At 51.0% G+C, this 16,599-nt stretch overlaps 1 protein-coding gene across 1 annotated transcript; it reads left to right on the plus strand.

Moving 5' to 3' along the window:
- The first annotated feature begins 956 nt into the window (after positions 1-956).
- On the plus strand, positions 957-16,467 carry HSP90B1 (heat shock protein 90 beta family member 1). The gene is made up of 18 exons (XM_055117953.1): positions 957-1,124; positions 2,030-2,132; positions 2,805-2,946; positions 3,486-3,602; positions 5,083-5,414; positions 8,353-8,464; positions 8,682-8,798; positions 9,312-9,428; positions 10,914-11,051; positions 11,132-11,209; positions 11,344-11,409; positions 11,904-12,173; positions 12,326-12,571; positions 12,826-12,962; positions 14,228-14,306; positions 14,395-14,550; positions 14,979-15,086; positions 16,172-16,467. Exons 1-18 carry the CDS (start codon positions 1,076-1,078, stop codon positions 16,199-16,201), a joined length of 2,397 nt encoding a protein of 798 aa, XP_054973928.1. The 5' UTR covers positions 957-1,075; the 3' UTR covers positions 16,202-16,467.
- Positions 16,468-16,599: the final 132 nt, after the last annotated feature.

Consider the following 16,599-nt stretch of genomic DNA (forward strand, 5'->3'; position numbering starts at 1 on the left):
GGGCCTGGAGATTCCAGACAGGTAACGTATGGAGAGGGAGGGTTCAGGCTGAGATCGGAATTTCAGGCTGAGCCAAATTTGGAAAAGAGGAGGAGATGGGGGCTGGGGGAGGGGTGGTTCTGGTCCGAGAGGTCGAACCCCAGAAACCACCGGGGTGTTGGCCAAGGCCTGGCGGGTCTCTAAGCCAGCTGTGGGCGGCGGTGTACACTGGCGAGCCCCGGGGCCCGCAGAGATCTCTGTCGCAATCGTACGAGATGTACCACGCGCAGAGGCCTCGCGGAATCACCCGGCCAAACTACGCCACTGATCCAGAGGCGAAAGACTACGGTTCCCAGCATCCAATACACTGCGGACTCTAGCACGCTGCATGACGGGAATTGTAGTTCCGCACCAAACCCTTTCTTCCACGCGCTCGGGGGACTCTCCAACCTCAGGTGTTTCCCTTTCCCGAGCAGCAGGGCCAGGCGAGAAGATGTTTCCTAAAAGTCACGACAGGATCATTATTCCCCCGGATGAGTCCAAGCACTAAAAAAATAATAATGATAATTAAAAAAAAACGCGTTGCTATGGCTACCGTTTCCCCTGGTCACGGAATAAACGCGCTTGATGATCCGGAAGTGGTTCCGGCGTGACCTCTTCCGAGGGAGGGACGTGCTCTGTGCTGCCGTTCATTGGACGGTTTCGCATGGCAGCCAAAGCCTCCCGGGCCGAGAGGCGGTTCCTCAGAAGAGGGGCCCGCGGAGCAGGGTGATTGGAGGAAAGGGGAGAACGACTGACCAATCCTGAGGAGCCACGCTTCGGGCATCGGACACCGCACATGGACTGCTCTGATTGGCGAGCTGCGGTCCCCCCCACGCGTTCTCATTGGGTGCAGAGTGTGCGTGGTGCGGCCCGATTGGTGGGTTCGTGTTTCCCGTCCCCCGCCCGCGAGAAGTGGGGGTGAAAAGCGACCGGACCCGCTTGGGGGGTAGTGGGCGGACCGCGCGGCTTGAGGTGTGAGGATCCGAGCCCGGGAGTCGGGGGCGGAGGCGGCTCCTACGTCCAAAAGGGACCTGCGACTCTCCGGCCGCGCGCCATGAGGGCCCTCTGGGTGCTGGGCCTCTGCTGCGTCCTGCTGACCTTCGGTGAGTGATCCTGGAGGAGCGGACAGCCCCCCCTCCTCCTCGAGCCCGGCCTCTTCTCGAAGGTTCTGGGGGGCGTTGGGCCAGGGTGGGGGGTGGGGGCGGTAGATAACAGGCTCTGCACTTTGGCCAAGGAGGGGGGCGGCGAGAGGGCTCCATGCCTTTCCTCGAAAGAAGCGCTGGGGTTTTTGTTTCGTTTGACCCTCTTCCTCTTCGGCAGAGGAAGAGAAAAGCCCTTTAAATCCCTCGCACGGTGCCCGGGGTGGGGCCTCCCGGCGGAGGCCCCTCCCCCGAGGATCCCTGTCCGACGCCGGGGTCCCGGGGGTTGGGACGCCTCGCCCACGCGGGTTTCCTTTCTCCCGTGCTGCTTGGGAGCCCGGGGCCCCGAGCCTAACGGAAAGGCGGTGTCAGCGCGTTTGAATTCACTATTGCTCGAGCCGCGAAAGCTGCTTCCCACCCCTTCCCTTCCCATCGCTTCTTCCCCCTCTGCGTTCCCCCCTGGCCGGAGTTTGCGCCGATCCCACTTGTAGGCAGCCCCCGGGGGGCGGTGGGAGGGATGGTGCAGGCCTAAGTGTTTGGCTGGGTCAGTTCCGAGGCCTGGCCTCGCCCTGCGCGCAACACGTGTGGACGCAGGAGGGACCTGGGAGCGAATCTACCTGGAGTCCAGGCTCGGTGAACGGGGCCACTTTCTGCAAGCATGCAGAGTCTGCCGGGGACCTCGGTGTTGGCACTTCAACACGCCAACTTGGGGGGGGGGTGTTTGCACGGGAGGTTTTTCTCCGCCACCGTTACCCACCACCTGAGTGTTTGCAACCCGTGCCCTTGCCCCGTGCGATCTTTTTCCTTCGGCGATTGGAAGTAAGAACGGTCATGTTTGAGATTTTCATCCCGTGTTGGGTTTCCTTCAGGGTCGGTCAGAGCTGACGATGAGTTGGATGTGGACGGTACGGTGGAAGAGGACCTGGGTAAAAGCAGAGAAGGCTCTCGGACAGACGATGAAGTAGTGCAGAGGTTTGTGTGCTTTTTGTAACCTTCCAGGCAAGCCCGGAGGGAATTACTGTAGCACTCCCTCGTCTCTTTGTATCTTTTCCCTCGGATCCCCTGTATCTTTTTCTCTGAGGTCTTGGAAGGGGAGCACCCCCCACTTTAAGTGCCTAAAGAAAATGTGGTTCGGTCCTGTCGGGTAGAAAGTGGGTGCGTACAAAGGTTTCTCCAAACTTGCCCTTAGGAATGAGTGGTCAAAATGTAATGAATTTCTTTTGAAAACTACTTTGGCAATTATATTGCAGAATACTTATACTAACCTTCTAAGACTTTAGAAGAGACTTCAGTTTTCTTCCTTGTGTGCACTTAGACTATTGGTTTTTTTTCTATATAATTAGGATTTTTTGGGGACAGTTTTAAGTATCCCATGTGTGAGAGAACAAAAAAAAAATGAGTATGACCTTTCTATTTATTTTTGTACAGAAAAGTTACTTTTCTTTAAGAATTTCCAACTCAGTGTTACACTAACTACTGTGGGAAGGTAATAATGAGGCTGTAAAATAGCACTATTTTATAAAGGCTTCCATTTACCCCTAGCTCCTTTCAGATAGTCTTGGGAGAACTCCTGCACTTTCGTTATAGAACTTGTTTTTTAAGGAAACTAAGTAATGCAATTTTTTTTAAATCCAATTTCCATAGAGAGGAAGAAGCTATTCAGTTGGATGGACTAAATGCATCCCAAATCAGAGAACTCAGAGAGAAATCAGAGAAGTTTGCCTTCCAGGCTGAGGTTAACAGAATGATGAAACTTATCATCAATTCTCTGTACAAAAATAAAGAGGTAAGCAGAACGTGATTCAGATTTTTGTCTCTATACAGTAGCAAACTTGTTTCTTTACATAGTAATTACCAGAAAGTAGTTAATGAAGTTTAAAATACCCCTCATGTGGGCGCAATTCCCAGCACCACAAATGTATAAAAATTGCTCCTAGATTAAGAAGGGGGAGAGAGGAATAACTATTAGGCCCCCTTCTTTTTGAATTTTTTTTTTTTTAATCTTCAAGTATCTTTGTGGTCTGAATGGTTGTGAGTCTCAGAAGCTGTTATAGAAATGAAGCCTCATGTATTGTGTATATCCGGATCACCAGTCTGAGGAGACTGTCAGTGTGACTGCTTGTTCCAGCTGAGGTGGCTCTTAGAGTTGCCAGTGCTCTGTGTGAAGAGCTATTTTTGTTTTTCCAAAATGAAGTAAAGCTTCCTCTACGTCCTAATGGATTCTTTTCCAAAGTGCAGTGGGGAAACAAATGAGCTTGGCTTTAATTTTGCTCTGATGCATATTGCGCCTAATCTAAATATTGGTTAAATCTGGTTTCCATTTAGATTTTCTTGAGAGAACTGATTTCAAATGCTTCTGATGCTTTGGATAAAATCAGGTTAATATCACTGACTGATGAAAATGCTCTTTCTGGAAACGAGGAACTAACAGTCAAGATCAAGGTGAGTGTAAAACAATTTTAAAAATAAAAGGGAAAGAGACAGCGAAGTTCTAGCAGTAAAGACTGGGTAGGGGGTTTTGATTGGAGTGACCCTGGCAGTACTCAGGGGACTCTACCGCAGTCCTGCTGTGGATGAAGCAGGGACGGCCAGAGCAGTGGCGTGCAAGGCAAGCGCCTTAACTCCTGCTCCCACTCTGGCCTCAGACGGCCAGGATTATTGGAGGGACAGGTAACCCCCGAGTCTGCTGCCTGTTCTCTAGGCTGTGTGTTATCCATAACTGATCTTATGCTGCGATTGAGTGATACCACACGTGGCCCACAAACCTGGAATTTAATTTCTCGCCCCTTCTTAGGAAAAGTTTGCCACCTCCCTGGTCTTCCCAGCTGCCCAGGGCCTTTGCTTTTCTTTCTGCTCAGTTCAGGACTTAGACTGATGGAGCAGCCTCCATCTGGAGCAGAGCTGGTTGCCATGGTGCCAGGAGAGCTGGGAGGAGGGTCTCGCTCTCCTCAGATAAAGGCTCCAGTCCGGAACCACGCTCGGGCTTTCCCTGCCCCTCATTGGCTGCCACTGGTCATGTGGCCCTGCCCAACCACCAGTGGAGAGATGGGCTTTCGGACCATGTTTTGGGAGGCCAAGCCAGGAATAGTTAGTGAAGGACATTGATCACTGTAGTTCCAAATGCAAGCTTTGACTTCTCTAAGAAATCAGCAAAACACAAACTTCCTCTTCTGAATGGGGGGGCGGTGGGGTTGGGCTATTTCCAGTGAGGCTCAGGGTTCACTCCTCGCAGTGCTCTGGTGACCACCTGTGCCAGGGATCGAACTGGAGTTGGCTATATGCAATGTCCTTGCCACCTGTATTAGCTCCCGGGCCCAATTTTGATTTTTTTTTTTAAATAACTTGTTTTCTATCGATCTGTGTCTGCCCTTTGGTATTTAGACTGACCCTATCTCTGCCCTCTTTGGATCGCTGTGTTCTGCAAAAACTCTGGACTCTTCCCTGTAAAAATATTAGTACTTAAAGATGTGTATTTTGGGGGGCTGGAGAGATGGCTCAGTGGGCCCAAGTTAGATGCCTGATATCACATGGTCCCCTGAGCACTACCAGGTATGACCCAAAATCCAAAAAGGAAAGAAAAGAAACGGGCTTTCTGAAAGGGCCATTATTACAATAGCGAGGAAAGATCTGTGTTTTATTTGTTTTAGAGTTGATGTGGTCCTGGGGCCACGTAATACAGTGGGTAGAGTGCCTGCCTTGCATGTGGGTTCAACCCCTGGTCTCCCATATCCCCTAGCTAGGTGTCACTGATGTCTGAGCACAGAGCCAAGAGTAAGCCCCAGGCACCACTAGTGTGGCCCAAAAAATAAAAACAAAAAGAGAATCGATGTGGCCCAGATCTGGTAGATTTTTAGTATATGTAGCGTGGCGCTGGCTGTGTCCTGAGGATTAAGCAAGTTGGATTCTCTTGTGTGTCTCTCAGTGTGACAAAGAGAAGAACCTGCTCCATGTCACGGACACTGGCGTCGGAATGACCAGGGAAGAGCTGGTTAAAAACCTCGGCACCATCGCCAAGTCTGGGACAAGCGAGTTCCTGAACAAAATGACCGAAGCACAGGAAGATAGCCAGTCCACTTCGGAGCTCATCGGCCAGTTTGGCGTGGGTTTCTACTCCGCCTTCCTCGTGGCCGATAAGGTCATCGTCACGTCGAAACACAACAACGACACCCAGCACATCTGGGAGTCTGACTCCAACGAATTCTCCGTCATCGCCGACCCAAGAGGGAACACCCTGGGACGGGGAACGACAATTACGTGAGTGTCCCCTAGCCAGGCCGGGCCCTGACAGGTGGCCGGAGGGAGAGCGTCTGCTAGGCTCTGGGGCGGGCTTTCTGAGACGGCAGTGGGGGGCGGCAGCCACAGTGCACTGGGGTCTGTGACAGTGCCGGGCAGGCCTGGAGCCCCTGGGTCTGGGTTCGGTTCTTTGGCGCCAGGGTCTCCTCAGCGGGTAGTTCTTCAGGGGCCGGTGACTGCGGTTGGGCTAGACTAGCCTGTGCTTGTCACGCAAACAGTACTGTGGGGGCATAGACCAGACTTTTTTGCCTTTGCGCCCCAACACCACCAGCACCCCTTTTTCCTTTCCGACTATCTTGGCAGTAAGGAGCGACCATTTCGGAAGTGAACTGACATTGCTTAGTCAACTGGCTGGTTCCAGTTGACATTTTCTCCACATTAAGATATTTTGTTTTTGTTTCGGGGTCACACTCAATGATGCTCAGGGGTTGCTCCTGGCTCTGCACTCAACAATTACTTGTGGGGGTGCTTGAGACACCATAGGGGGTGCTGGGAATCGAACCTGGATCAGTTGCGTGCAAGGCAAGCACCCGACCCACTTGTGCTATTATTGCTAGAGTCCTAACATTAAGAAATCTTAATGACCAAAGCGTTGTGGCTGGTCTTCTTTATTCACGTGGGCCGCTTCTTGCCCGACCCTCACAGGTGCTCCTGTGATGAAGGCCGTGTGCCTTCACCGGCTCCCTTCCTTTGTTCTGACAGCCTGGCCTCATGAGGTGACTTATCCCCCGCCCCGCCTCCTAATGAGGCGGTCACACTCCAGGGCCCAGCGGGCAGGGAAATAGCATCTCAGGAGACATGGAAAATAACTCCCGAGAGGCGCCAGTGTCTCGGGGTGCAGGGGGCAGGTGAGCTCCCACCTTGAAAGGTCTCCCTTGCTGCTGGCTGCCTGTTCCCAGCCCCTGTGGAGACCGTCTCCCGGTCCCAGGGAGCAGGGCAGTAAGGAACCTCCAGCAGCTTCTGCTTTGCTTCGGGAGCAGGAAATTGTCCCTTCTGTGGGGTGGGCGTAGCGTAGGGCCCCCACCTGCCGGTGCTCGGGGCTTATTCCCGGAGCTCCCAGAGCACTGTGTCAAGTGCAGCAGAGGGAGCTGGGGTTGCTGCCTCAGGACCTCTTTACCGTCTCCGCCCACCCCCACACCCCAAATTTGCCTTGAAAAAGTGTTCCACCCCACTTTTCCTCAGCCCTCTTCTGAGTGCTGTTACCTGCTGGGCAAGGCTGAAATAATTCCCCTGTTCTTCCTTCTCAGTGAAAGGATATCCCACCTTTTCCCCTGAGGCTTATCTCCACGCTTGCTGTGCTCCCTCATCTCTTGGGGGGGGCGGTGGGGGGGATCAGTACCCATTGGGTGGTATCTGGGATTGGACTCGGCAAGGCACTCAGCCCATTGGTTCCCGCCTCAGCCCCTCTTTCATCTGACTTCACCTCAGACTAGAGGCAGACAGCCACCCTTTCCCGACCTCCTGGCCTTCGGGGGGGAGGGGAGGAGAGTGAACCCTGCACGTCGACTTCTCTGAGCCTCCCAAGGTCCGCCATATGCTTTCTCCTACTTCCCAACCGTTTGCGCCCCTGATTGTCACCTCGGTTGGTGAGTCCCCAGTCATCCCTGCTGCTAAACCCAAAGGATCGGGGCTGGGGCTCATTGCCGTTGCTCCCTCAGTGGGTTCTTGCAGTTTATTTTCGTGTTTTCTCCAGAGTTGGCTTCTTCGTTTTCATCCCGGGGTAACTCACCGAGCACTCATAGCACTTAACGAGCCGCGGGTTGCTGGCCCCTGGTCCAGCTCCCTCTGGGTTCCGCTTGTTTATCTCATTGCCTTTTTAAATACTCGCAAGTGGGCTAACCATCAGGCTCAACTTAATTCCGAGGCTGACCCCTCTGCTGGATAAGGTCAGGCAGGAGGTAAGGCACTTGCCTGGCAAGTGACCGACCCCAGTTCAAATCCCGGCACCACACAGGGTCCTCCAGTGTTTGCCCCCGGCCAGAGATTGGTCCCCTCCCAGACTGACCGCTTGTTTGCATGACTACTCAGCTAAAACTTTCTGTAGCGGGAGGGGGGGTGGGGGGCGCCTAACTGCGACACGGGCCATTTCCAGTGGAGCGCACACGTCAATATGGGGCTGCCCACTGTGTTCGAGGAAGTGTTGATTGTTTTGGCGGGGGAGGGAGGAGCAGCAACACTAAGGTATCAGAGTCAGCAGTGGACCTTTCTTGGGTGGACACATTCTGTGTCTGCATCCACGTTCCCGCATGGCGCCACTAGTCCCACGTGATGGGTTGAGTCCCTGCAGCTGAAGGACTGACTCTGAATTTAAATCAGTGCTCCTGATTGGCACCTGCTGGTTTGGGTAGTACAGATATGAGCAAACAGTAATTCAGGGGCGCTGTCTCTAGCTGTTGTCTGATATTGTCTAGAGTAACTGAAAGCATCTGTGTCCTACCGCGTCTCTAGTACTAGGAGTTCCCCAAAGTTACTTGGCCACTGCGCCCCCTACAGAAAAAAAACTGACTCAGCAGCGTGTCCCCTTGCATCCAAGGCTACTCCTGCCCCCCTAGATATATTCACTGTCTTCCAATCCCCCACCTTCCCAGGGTGGGAGTTCTATCACCCACTGGAGAGGCACTGCTAGAACGTTTCAGTGCGTTCAAGTGAAGAAAAGGGACGCACTTGCATTTCTCCTAGAAATTACAGGTATTATCCTCTTGGGGGAATGAGAAGGAAGCTCCCTTCGCTGTTCCCCATATTTGGTATCTGTTTAGTTCTACAGCCCTTACTGGCGATGAGGGTTCTTAAGTCTGGCTGGATGATGTAGAGCTGCTGACTGACTTATAATCAAATCAATTTATAATTCAAATGCTCATGATGGTTCCTTTTTAAACATTTCCATTTCCTTTCCTTGCAGACTTGTTTTAAAAGAAGAAGCCTCTGATTACCTTGAATTGGATACAATTAAAAATCTCGTCAAAAAATATTCACAGTTCATAAACTTTCCGATTTACGTCTGGAGCAGTAAGGTAAATCTGTGTTAGTAAAACTGTTATGTATTACGTTGGCAAACATTTCCATAACACTCTTAAGATGAAGGTTAAGTACGTGGCTTTTCTACAGAAGCTACTCATGGGTTCTTACCCCAAAGACACTTTTGAGCTGCAGTATTTGTTTCACTGTCTATAGAGGAAATCAGAATTGCTAAACACACGAGCTTGAGCTTAATTCTTCCTTCCTCAACAGACCGAGACCGTTGAGGAGCCCATGGATGAAGAGGAGGCAGCAAAAGAAAAGGAAGAATCTGACGATGAGGCAGCAGTGGAAGAGGAGGAGGAAGAAAAGAAGCCCAAAACGAAAAAGGTACGTTAAGGTCGTCCCCCAGCTGGGTGGAGTATTTCAGGCGTAGTAGTGAAGTAGGAGAGTGCAGAATAATTTAATTAAACCCGTGGGAGAGTGCAGAATAATTAAATAAGAACCTATGTATCTATCTTCCGTATGTAGTCACTGTGAAGTCACTGAACTGCAAAGTTATTCATGATTTGGTTTCAGTGCCCACATCCTCTACCAGTGCAACATAAGTTATTTCAGTTTAAATCATTTAAAAACAATGGGGAAAGCTTAGTGATCAGCTACACTTTTTGATATTAAATAACTTTTTAAGGAAGTCAAGGATTATAGGTTATCTTAATTCAATAATTATCTGAATGATTGAATAATGATTTTAAACATTAAGGAAAGGACTTTTTAAGCTTTCAATTGGTCCTTTGGCAGCACTGAGGATTAGCAGTATCTTCCCCAAAGCTGCTGGGTAACAGGTGCATGCTGTGACTGTAGGGATGCTGGGAGAGACTTAATGAGATTCTGTGATTTCAGGTGGAAAAGACTGTCTGGGATTGGGAACTGATGAATGACATCAAACCAATATGGCAGAGACCATCAAAAGAAGTAGAAGAAGACGAGTACAAAGCTTTCTACAAATCATTTTCAAAGGTAAGTGAAGGTTTCAGAATAATGTGAGAGTGACAACACTGCTGCATGTTTAAATGTGTATAATTTTAGAACTCCAAACAAACACTGTTGATTTCCTTTCTAATCCTTTGTGTGTATATTGTCCCATTTAAAAAATTCACTCTTGGTTTAATCCCCAAGCAGCCTCCAGGAGTGATTCCTGAACACAGCCAGAAGGAAGCCCTGAGTGCCATTGAGTGTGACTTTAAAGCATCACAAATTAACTCTCTGTAGCTTGGTGGTCGAGTACTGGCCTTGCAGGTGTGCCTTCCTACAATCCATCCCTGCCACTACAAAAAAATGATACTAATTTACCCTAAAAAGATAGTCACCAGGGGCTGGAGTGATAGCACAGCGGGTAGGGCGTTTGCCTTGCATGCGGCCGACCGGGACCCGGGTTCGATTCCCAGCATCCCATATGGTCCCCTGAGTACCGCCAGGGGTGATTCCTGAGTGCAGAGCCAGGAGTGACCCAAAAAGCAAAAAAAAAAAAAAAAAAAGATAGTCATCAGATTATCAGAAGTGTATGTTTTTAAATATTTCATGACTTGGGGGGCTAGAGGGATAGCACAGTGGGTAGGGCATTTGCCTTGCCCCGAGCCAGGAGTGAGCTCTGAGCACTGCTGGGTGTGTCTGTTCCTAACACCACCAGACATTCAGCCTGTGTGTCCTGCCCTGTTAATCTTCTGCTGACTTTTCTTGTGAGAATTTAAACCAGCATTGATTATTGAAGAATTTTGTTTCAAATTAATGTTTCCCCAAATAGCATTTGTTGTCTGTGGCTGTGTGTTCAGGCCTTCCTCCTGGATGTGGCTCAAGGTTTGTTCCTGGCAGGGGTAGTGCTGGCGGTCAGGCCCGGGTTGGCTGTGTGCTCTCCCACCTGCCTGTCGCTCCAGCCCTCCCAAATAGCTTTTCCTCCAGAAGAGAATAGCAGCTCTAGCACGGCTCCGTAAAACTTACGTTCTTAACTTTCTATTCCATCTGTTGATTTGTCAACCTTTGTTTTCCTGTGTTAATATTCAGCCATTCTTTAAAACAACAAACAAAACACAACTGAACCCAACACATCACCTTTGTTTTTGGTCCGTGTCTTCACATAGTTATTTCACAGCCAGAAGGGTTGCTGATAAAAGTACCTCACCAGGGCCGCTCCTCTGTCCTACTTGCATGAAGGAATTCTATTCCCAATCCCGTTTCATAGTTGTCCATTGTACGTAGAAATTGTGCTAGTCAGCTAAGCAGGGTGGAGGGAGTGCTTCCCTAAGCTCAGGAGACCTGGCCTGCCCGTCAGAATTGTAGTCTTAGTCCTTTCTTGTCTGGCCCCTCCAGTCTCCAGTTCCCAAGTTCCCACCCCCTGCCCTTTTTTCTGTAAGGGAATCTTTTGTTGGTAAGATGCCGAGTGGCCCGGCCTTTGCACTGCCTTCTTTCTGTGCCTCCCGAGTGACTGAAATAACGACCTCCCCACAGGAAAGTGACGACCCGATGGCGTATATCCACTTCACCGCTGAAGGGGAAGTCACCTTCAAGTCCATTTTATTCGTCCCCACGTCTGCTCCCCGTGGTCTGTTTGATGAGTATGGATCCAAGAAGAGTGATTTCATTAAGGTGGGTTTTTCAGCAACAGAAGTTGAGTTTAATGTGCGAGCCCGATTCCCAGGAAGTGACTTGCTTGGGTCTCTTTGTAGCTCTACGTGCGCCGAGTCTTCATCACAGATGACTTCCACGATATGATGCCCAAGTACCTCAACTTCGTCAAGGGCGTCGTGAGTATCTGCAGATTGTGATTGTGTGTGTGTGTGTGTGTGTGTGTGAGAGAGAGAGAGAGAGATCAGCTTTGGCTGGCTGGCTTTTCCCTAGTATTCTTGTTGCTCACCAAGCTTTCTCTTGCTGTCCGAAGGTGGACTCTGATGATCTCCCCTTGAACGTTTCCCGTGAGACACTTCAGCAACATAAACTGCTCAAGGTGAGGGTTCCGGAACAGCACTGGCACGGCCCTCTGGTCTGCAGAGGACAGACAGCAGGCGTGAGGGGAGTCCCCAGGCTTTGAGACTGGACCGTAGCTTGTTGCTCACCAGACTTGAGAGACTGGACCCTGGATCCTCAGAGGAAGAACTAACTTCACTGGGTTGCCAAATGCGAAGGATCTGGCTGTTTCCGCCCGGTTTTGTGATAGAACTTGTTCTCGAGAGCCGAGCCCAGGGTCTCACATGTGCAGGGAGCCACAGTCCCGCAAAGATTTTCCACGTATAGAAAACTTGGAAAGGTTCACATTGGGCCAGCCCCATATATGGCCACAGTCTGGTCTCAGTTTGGAATGAGTAATAAATCAGTCTCACCATCTCTCCCCCGATGGTTTATCTTTCACAACACACCTGCATTGTCTTAATTGTTGAAGGGCCTCGATTTTCTGAGATTAAGATCCCTGACAAGTTCAATTATTTTTTCCCCCCCTCTTAGGTGATTAGAAAGAAGCTTGTCCGGAAAACTCTGGACATGATCAAGAAGATTGCTGATGAGAAATACAACGATACGTTCTGGAAGGAATTTGGCACCAACATCAAGCTGGGCGTGATTGAGGACCACTCGAACAGAACTCGGCTCGCGAAGCTGCTCCGCTTCCAGTCCTCGCATCACGCCAGCGACATCACCAGCCTGGACCAGTATGTGGAAAGGATGAAGGAGAAACAGGACAAGATCTACTTCATGGCCGGCTCCAGCCGAAAAGAGGTGAGGTGAAGGCCAGCTGGCGGGGCCTTCTGGGTTGCAGCTGGTCCTTCCAGCTGACTCTCAAACAGAGACGGCACGGTGGCCATCACGGCAAGTGGGCAAAATAGTCCATCCGGGTCAGACGAGGAACACGGTTTCCCTTTGTCTTGTAGGCTGAGTCCTCTCCGTTTGTTGAGCGGCTTCTGAAAAAGGGCTATGAAGTGATTTATCTCACAGAACCTGTGGACGAGTACTGCATTCAGGCCCTTCCCGAGTTTGACGGGAAGAGGTTCCAGAACGTTGCCAAGGAAGGAGTGAAGTTTGACGAGAGTGAGAAGACCAAGGAGAGCCGTGAAGCAGTTGAGAAGGAGTTTGAGCCCCTGCTGAACTGGATGAAAGATAAAGCCCTCAAGGACAAGGTATCGGACCGCCTGCTCTTCCACTTTTAATCAACAAATTAGACTTTACAAATAGTATTTTTTTGGTAACCTTAGACATTGTACAGAAAACCTTCAATGTGGTTAATCAAGGGTTAAGGAGCTTAAAATGCTTGTACAGGGCCTGGCCCTGTAGTCTAGGGGGCGGGGGTGGGGGGGTTGGCCTTTCGTGTGGCCTGGCTGGGGTGCACACAGCCGGGGCTGTCTCTGGCTCTAACGCCGTCTCTCTTCCCCAGATTGAGAAGGCCGTGGTGTCGCAGCGCCTGACGGAGTCGCCGTGTGCACTGGTGGCCAGCCAGTACGGCTGGTCAGGCAACATGGAAAGAATCATGAAGGCGCAGGCCTACCAGACGGGGAAGGACATCTCCACTAAGTAAGTAGCCGGGGCCCCCAGCGAGGGGGGGAGCACTTGGGCCACCTGCCCTGGACGGGTAATGCCAGCTGCTCTGACCTCCACGGCCCTCACAGCGCTTAGCGAGGCAACCGCAGGTGAAGAGAAGGCCCTGCCTGATCTCTCGCACACAGTGTCTTCCCTTTTGCTTTAGGTGACACGCTTAGCCTGGGATGTGACAGTTTTAGGTAGTAGCTACAGATGAGTGCAGTGACTGTTGCATTTCTCTAGTGAATGGAGACCCTTTGAAGAGCATCACAGACTCCTTCCCACTTGGCTCATTAAATTGCAGGCATCCCCGATTGTAGGTATATCCTACACTATAAAGGACCAACAAGTGACCAAGTGTTTGAACTTGAGGACCAAGTACTGGAGATCCCCCTCCCCCCCTTCTCTCTTTTTAAGAAACGCATATTTGAAGTTTGTTTCAGTGTCGCGGCAGTGGCCTGGGAATTGACTTCACTGTTTTTATTCTCCTTGTTTGAAATACCTCAAGTTTCTATGACACCCTCGTTACTTATTTTCCTCAAGACACAGCTTAGGGACTCTCCCAAGCTGGGCTGGAGAGAGAGCAGATAGGTGCCTTCCTGACATGTGGCCGACGCAGCTCAGTCCCTGGCACCACGTACGGTCCTTCCCAAACCCACCAGGGGCGACTCCTGAGCACAGAACCCAATCCAGAAAGAGATTCTCACAAGCAGTAGCTTGTCGTCACGGTGCCCAGTTCACCGTAAGGGACATACATCCACGTGAGCGGAGGATCAAGGCCGTCTTGCGTACGTCCCACTTGGTCAGGGAATGAGACGGCGGAGAGGGGCGGGCACAGCCCGGGCACCCTTCAGGTGCCTTCAGGCTGCGGAGAACTGAGCGCAGAGACAAGAAGCGACTGTCGGGGGCAGGGTGTTTGCTTTTGCTTTTTAAACATATTTGTGACAGCGGCACAGGCACAGGTGTTTCTGGGGGAAGACACGGCCACACCGACTCGGGGAGGCAGAGCTGCTGCGTATAGGGGCCCCAGAGCGGGGCGGGGCGGCAGTGTGAGCGTGCACTAGCATTCCCCTGAGCCGCGTCCAGAGACCCCCGCCAGCAGCCGTGAGAGGCCGAGGGTGGTGAGACACTGAGCCCGGCTGGTGCCACGGGCCATTGTGCCCTGACTTGGGAGCTGGTTTCACTGCAATCGTGAAACACGGCGGAAAACGGTGCCGCCGTTTCCTGTGCCGATGGCAGCCATCTGTGTCCCCCAACAGCTACTACGCCAGCCAGAAGAAAACATTTGAGATCAACCCCAGGCACCCGCTGATCAAGGACATGCTGCGGCGAGTCAAGGTGAGTTCCCGCGCCCCCTCGCCCTCTCGCCCTGTCGCACGCTCGGCCCGAGTCTTCCCGGGGAGTCACTCGTGGCTTCTCCTTTCAGGAAAATGAAGACGATGAAACCGTCTCGGACCTTGCCGTGGTCCTGTTCGAAACCGCCACGCTGCGCTCGGGCTACCTCCTCCCCGACACGAAGGCGTACGGAGACAGAATCGAAAGGATGCTCCGCCTCAGCCTGAACATCGACCCCAACGCCAAGGTGTGTGCCCTGCTTTCCGCGGGGCCTCTCTCCCACGCGTGCTGCTGGAAATTCAGAATCCCTCCCGGGGGACCCGCCTCTGGTCTGTCAGCTGTCGCCGCTGGAGCAGTGCACCTTGACCACTGGGCAGTAGGCATAGGCCACTACGGCACTTGCTGGGTGACCCCCAGTTCCCTGCCCAGACCATAGGTCATCCCTGAGCACTGCCAGGTGTGGCCCCCAAAACAAAGCTATCCAGCCATAAGGAGCATCATAAAAACACTATTTAATCTCAGACTCGGGTGCGAGACAGGTGGCGCCCTGCAGGTGTGACAGGGTTGAAGCGTCTCCCTAAAGCAGCAGTTCCAACTGAGGGCATGAGCCCCAGGGAACCCCTGGCGGCCACGGGGGATGGGGGGGCGCGAAGTGCTCATAAATGCTGCTCTTAGGTGGAAGAAGAGCCAGAAGAAGAGCCGGATGACGCCACAGAGGACACGGAGCAGGATGAGGAAGAAGACATGGACGAGGGCACAGATGAGGAGGAACAGGACACAGTGGTAAGGGCCGGGGGCGTCTGAGGGCTGGGAGAGGGGCAGAGCCCCAGAGCACCGCGTGCAGTCAGCGGGGCACGCCAGTTCCGTGGCCTGGGGTTTAAGTGTATACTTGGATGTTCTTTCGGGGGTATTTGGGACGGCCGTGCAGTGCTTCCGTACCAGTGTTTCAGAGTGGGCGACGCTTCCCGCCTCGCAGCGATGAAATGATGTTGGGGTCTGGTGCAGTTGGGAGAGGAGGCCACTTTGTTCACTTAAAAGTAAATTTAAGGCAAGAGCGATAGCACAGCAGGGAGAGCATTTGCCTTGCATGCAGCCGACCCGGGTTCAATCCCCGGTATCCCATGTGGTCCCCTAAGCACTGCCAGGAGTAATTCCTGAGTGCAGAGTCAGGAGTAACCCCTGAGCATCGCCGGGTGTTACCCAAAAAGAAAAAAAAAAAGTAAATTTGGGAATTTGAGGGGTGGTGGTGGTGAAGGACATGGTAGTGATTTTTCTTTTTCTGTTATCTGGGTAAGCCAAGTTAAGTCTGGGGACCTTCTGCCTTACTCCTTTGCAGCCTCGCTGATAATTTTACATTTCAGACTTAAGGGACCTGGTTGGTTCTAAATTAGTCTGCAGGTTAGCAAGGTAAAGTTCTAGCCTACAGCTAAAATAATAGAAATAGCTAACCTTGCCCATTTCAATTTTTTTTTTTTAACTAGATTTTCTATAGGGGCTGGAGATAGAGTACATGGTGTAGATAGGGTCCAGTGGACCGGGCACTGACTTCATATGCGACCAACCCAGGCCCAGTACCTGCTACCTCATATAGCCCCAAGAAACTTGCAGGCATGATCCCTGGGCACACACCTGCGCACTGCCAGGTGTGACCCTAAAACAGAAACAATAAGCTTTATGTAAGTGAACTTTTTATGCATGAATGTTACACGTATGAACTAAATACATGATCTTTTTACCTATAAGTTCAAATGGGTAACATGACATGTACCAATGTCATGTAGATTTGATTTTAAATAATTGTAATTTGACACTAGCACATTGCATGGGTTAAAAAATGCATCATCTAAATACCTTATTTTTGTTTACAGAAATCTACAGAGGAAAAAGATGAATTGTAAATTACATCGTCGCCATCTGGAGCTCGTGTGGAGAGGGAATGTGAAATTTCAGTCATTTTTTTTGGGAGAGACTTGTTTTGGATGCTTCCCCCAACCCCTTCTCCCCTGCACTGTAAAACATTGGGATTGTGGGTCACAGGAAGAAGTGGGTTTTTTAGTTGAATTTTTTTTAACATTCCTCATGAATGTAAATTTGTACTATTTAACGAACTATTCTTGGTGTAAAATCTTGTCATGTGTATAAAAATAAAAAACCCAAATACTCAGTGTCTTGTCTGTCTCCAGACTATAGTATATAGAAAGATGACAACTGCCTGATGCCTAAATTTTTTCCCCATAAGATCCATCCACACTGAAGACTGGTTAATCCAGTTTTTTAAATCACTCATACGTCCTTC

Source organism: Sorex araneus, chromosome 10 (genome assembly GCF_027595985.1).
Source record: "Sorex araneus isolate mSorAra2 chromosome 10, mSorAra2.pri, whole genome shotgun sequence".
In the NCBI taxonomy this organism is placed as follows: Eukaryota; Metazoa; Chordata; class Mammalia; order Eulipotyphla; family Soricidae; genus Sorex; species Sorex araneus.

Coding starts and splice junctions, on each gene's coding strand:
- HSP90B1 (XM_055117953.1), top strand. CDS start 1,076: ATGAGGGCCCTCTGGGTGCTGGGCCTCTGCTGCGTCCTGCTGACCTTC. Junction 11,210..11,343: donor TCAACTTCGTCAAGGGCGTC/GTGAGTATCTGC, acceptor TGCTGTCCGAAG/GTGGACTCTGATGATCTCCC. Junction 11,410..11,903: donor AGCAACATAAACTGCTCAAG/GTGAGGGTTCCG, acceptor CCCCCCTCTTAG/GTGATTAGAAAGAAGCTTGT.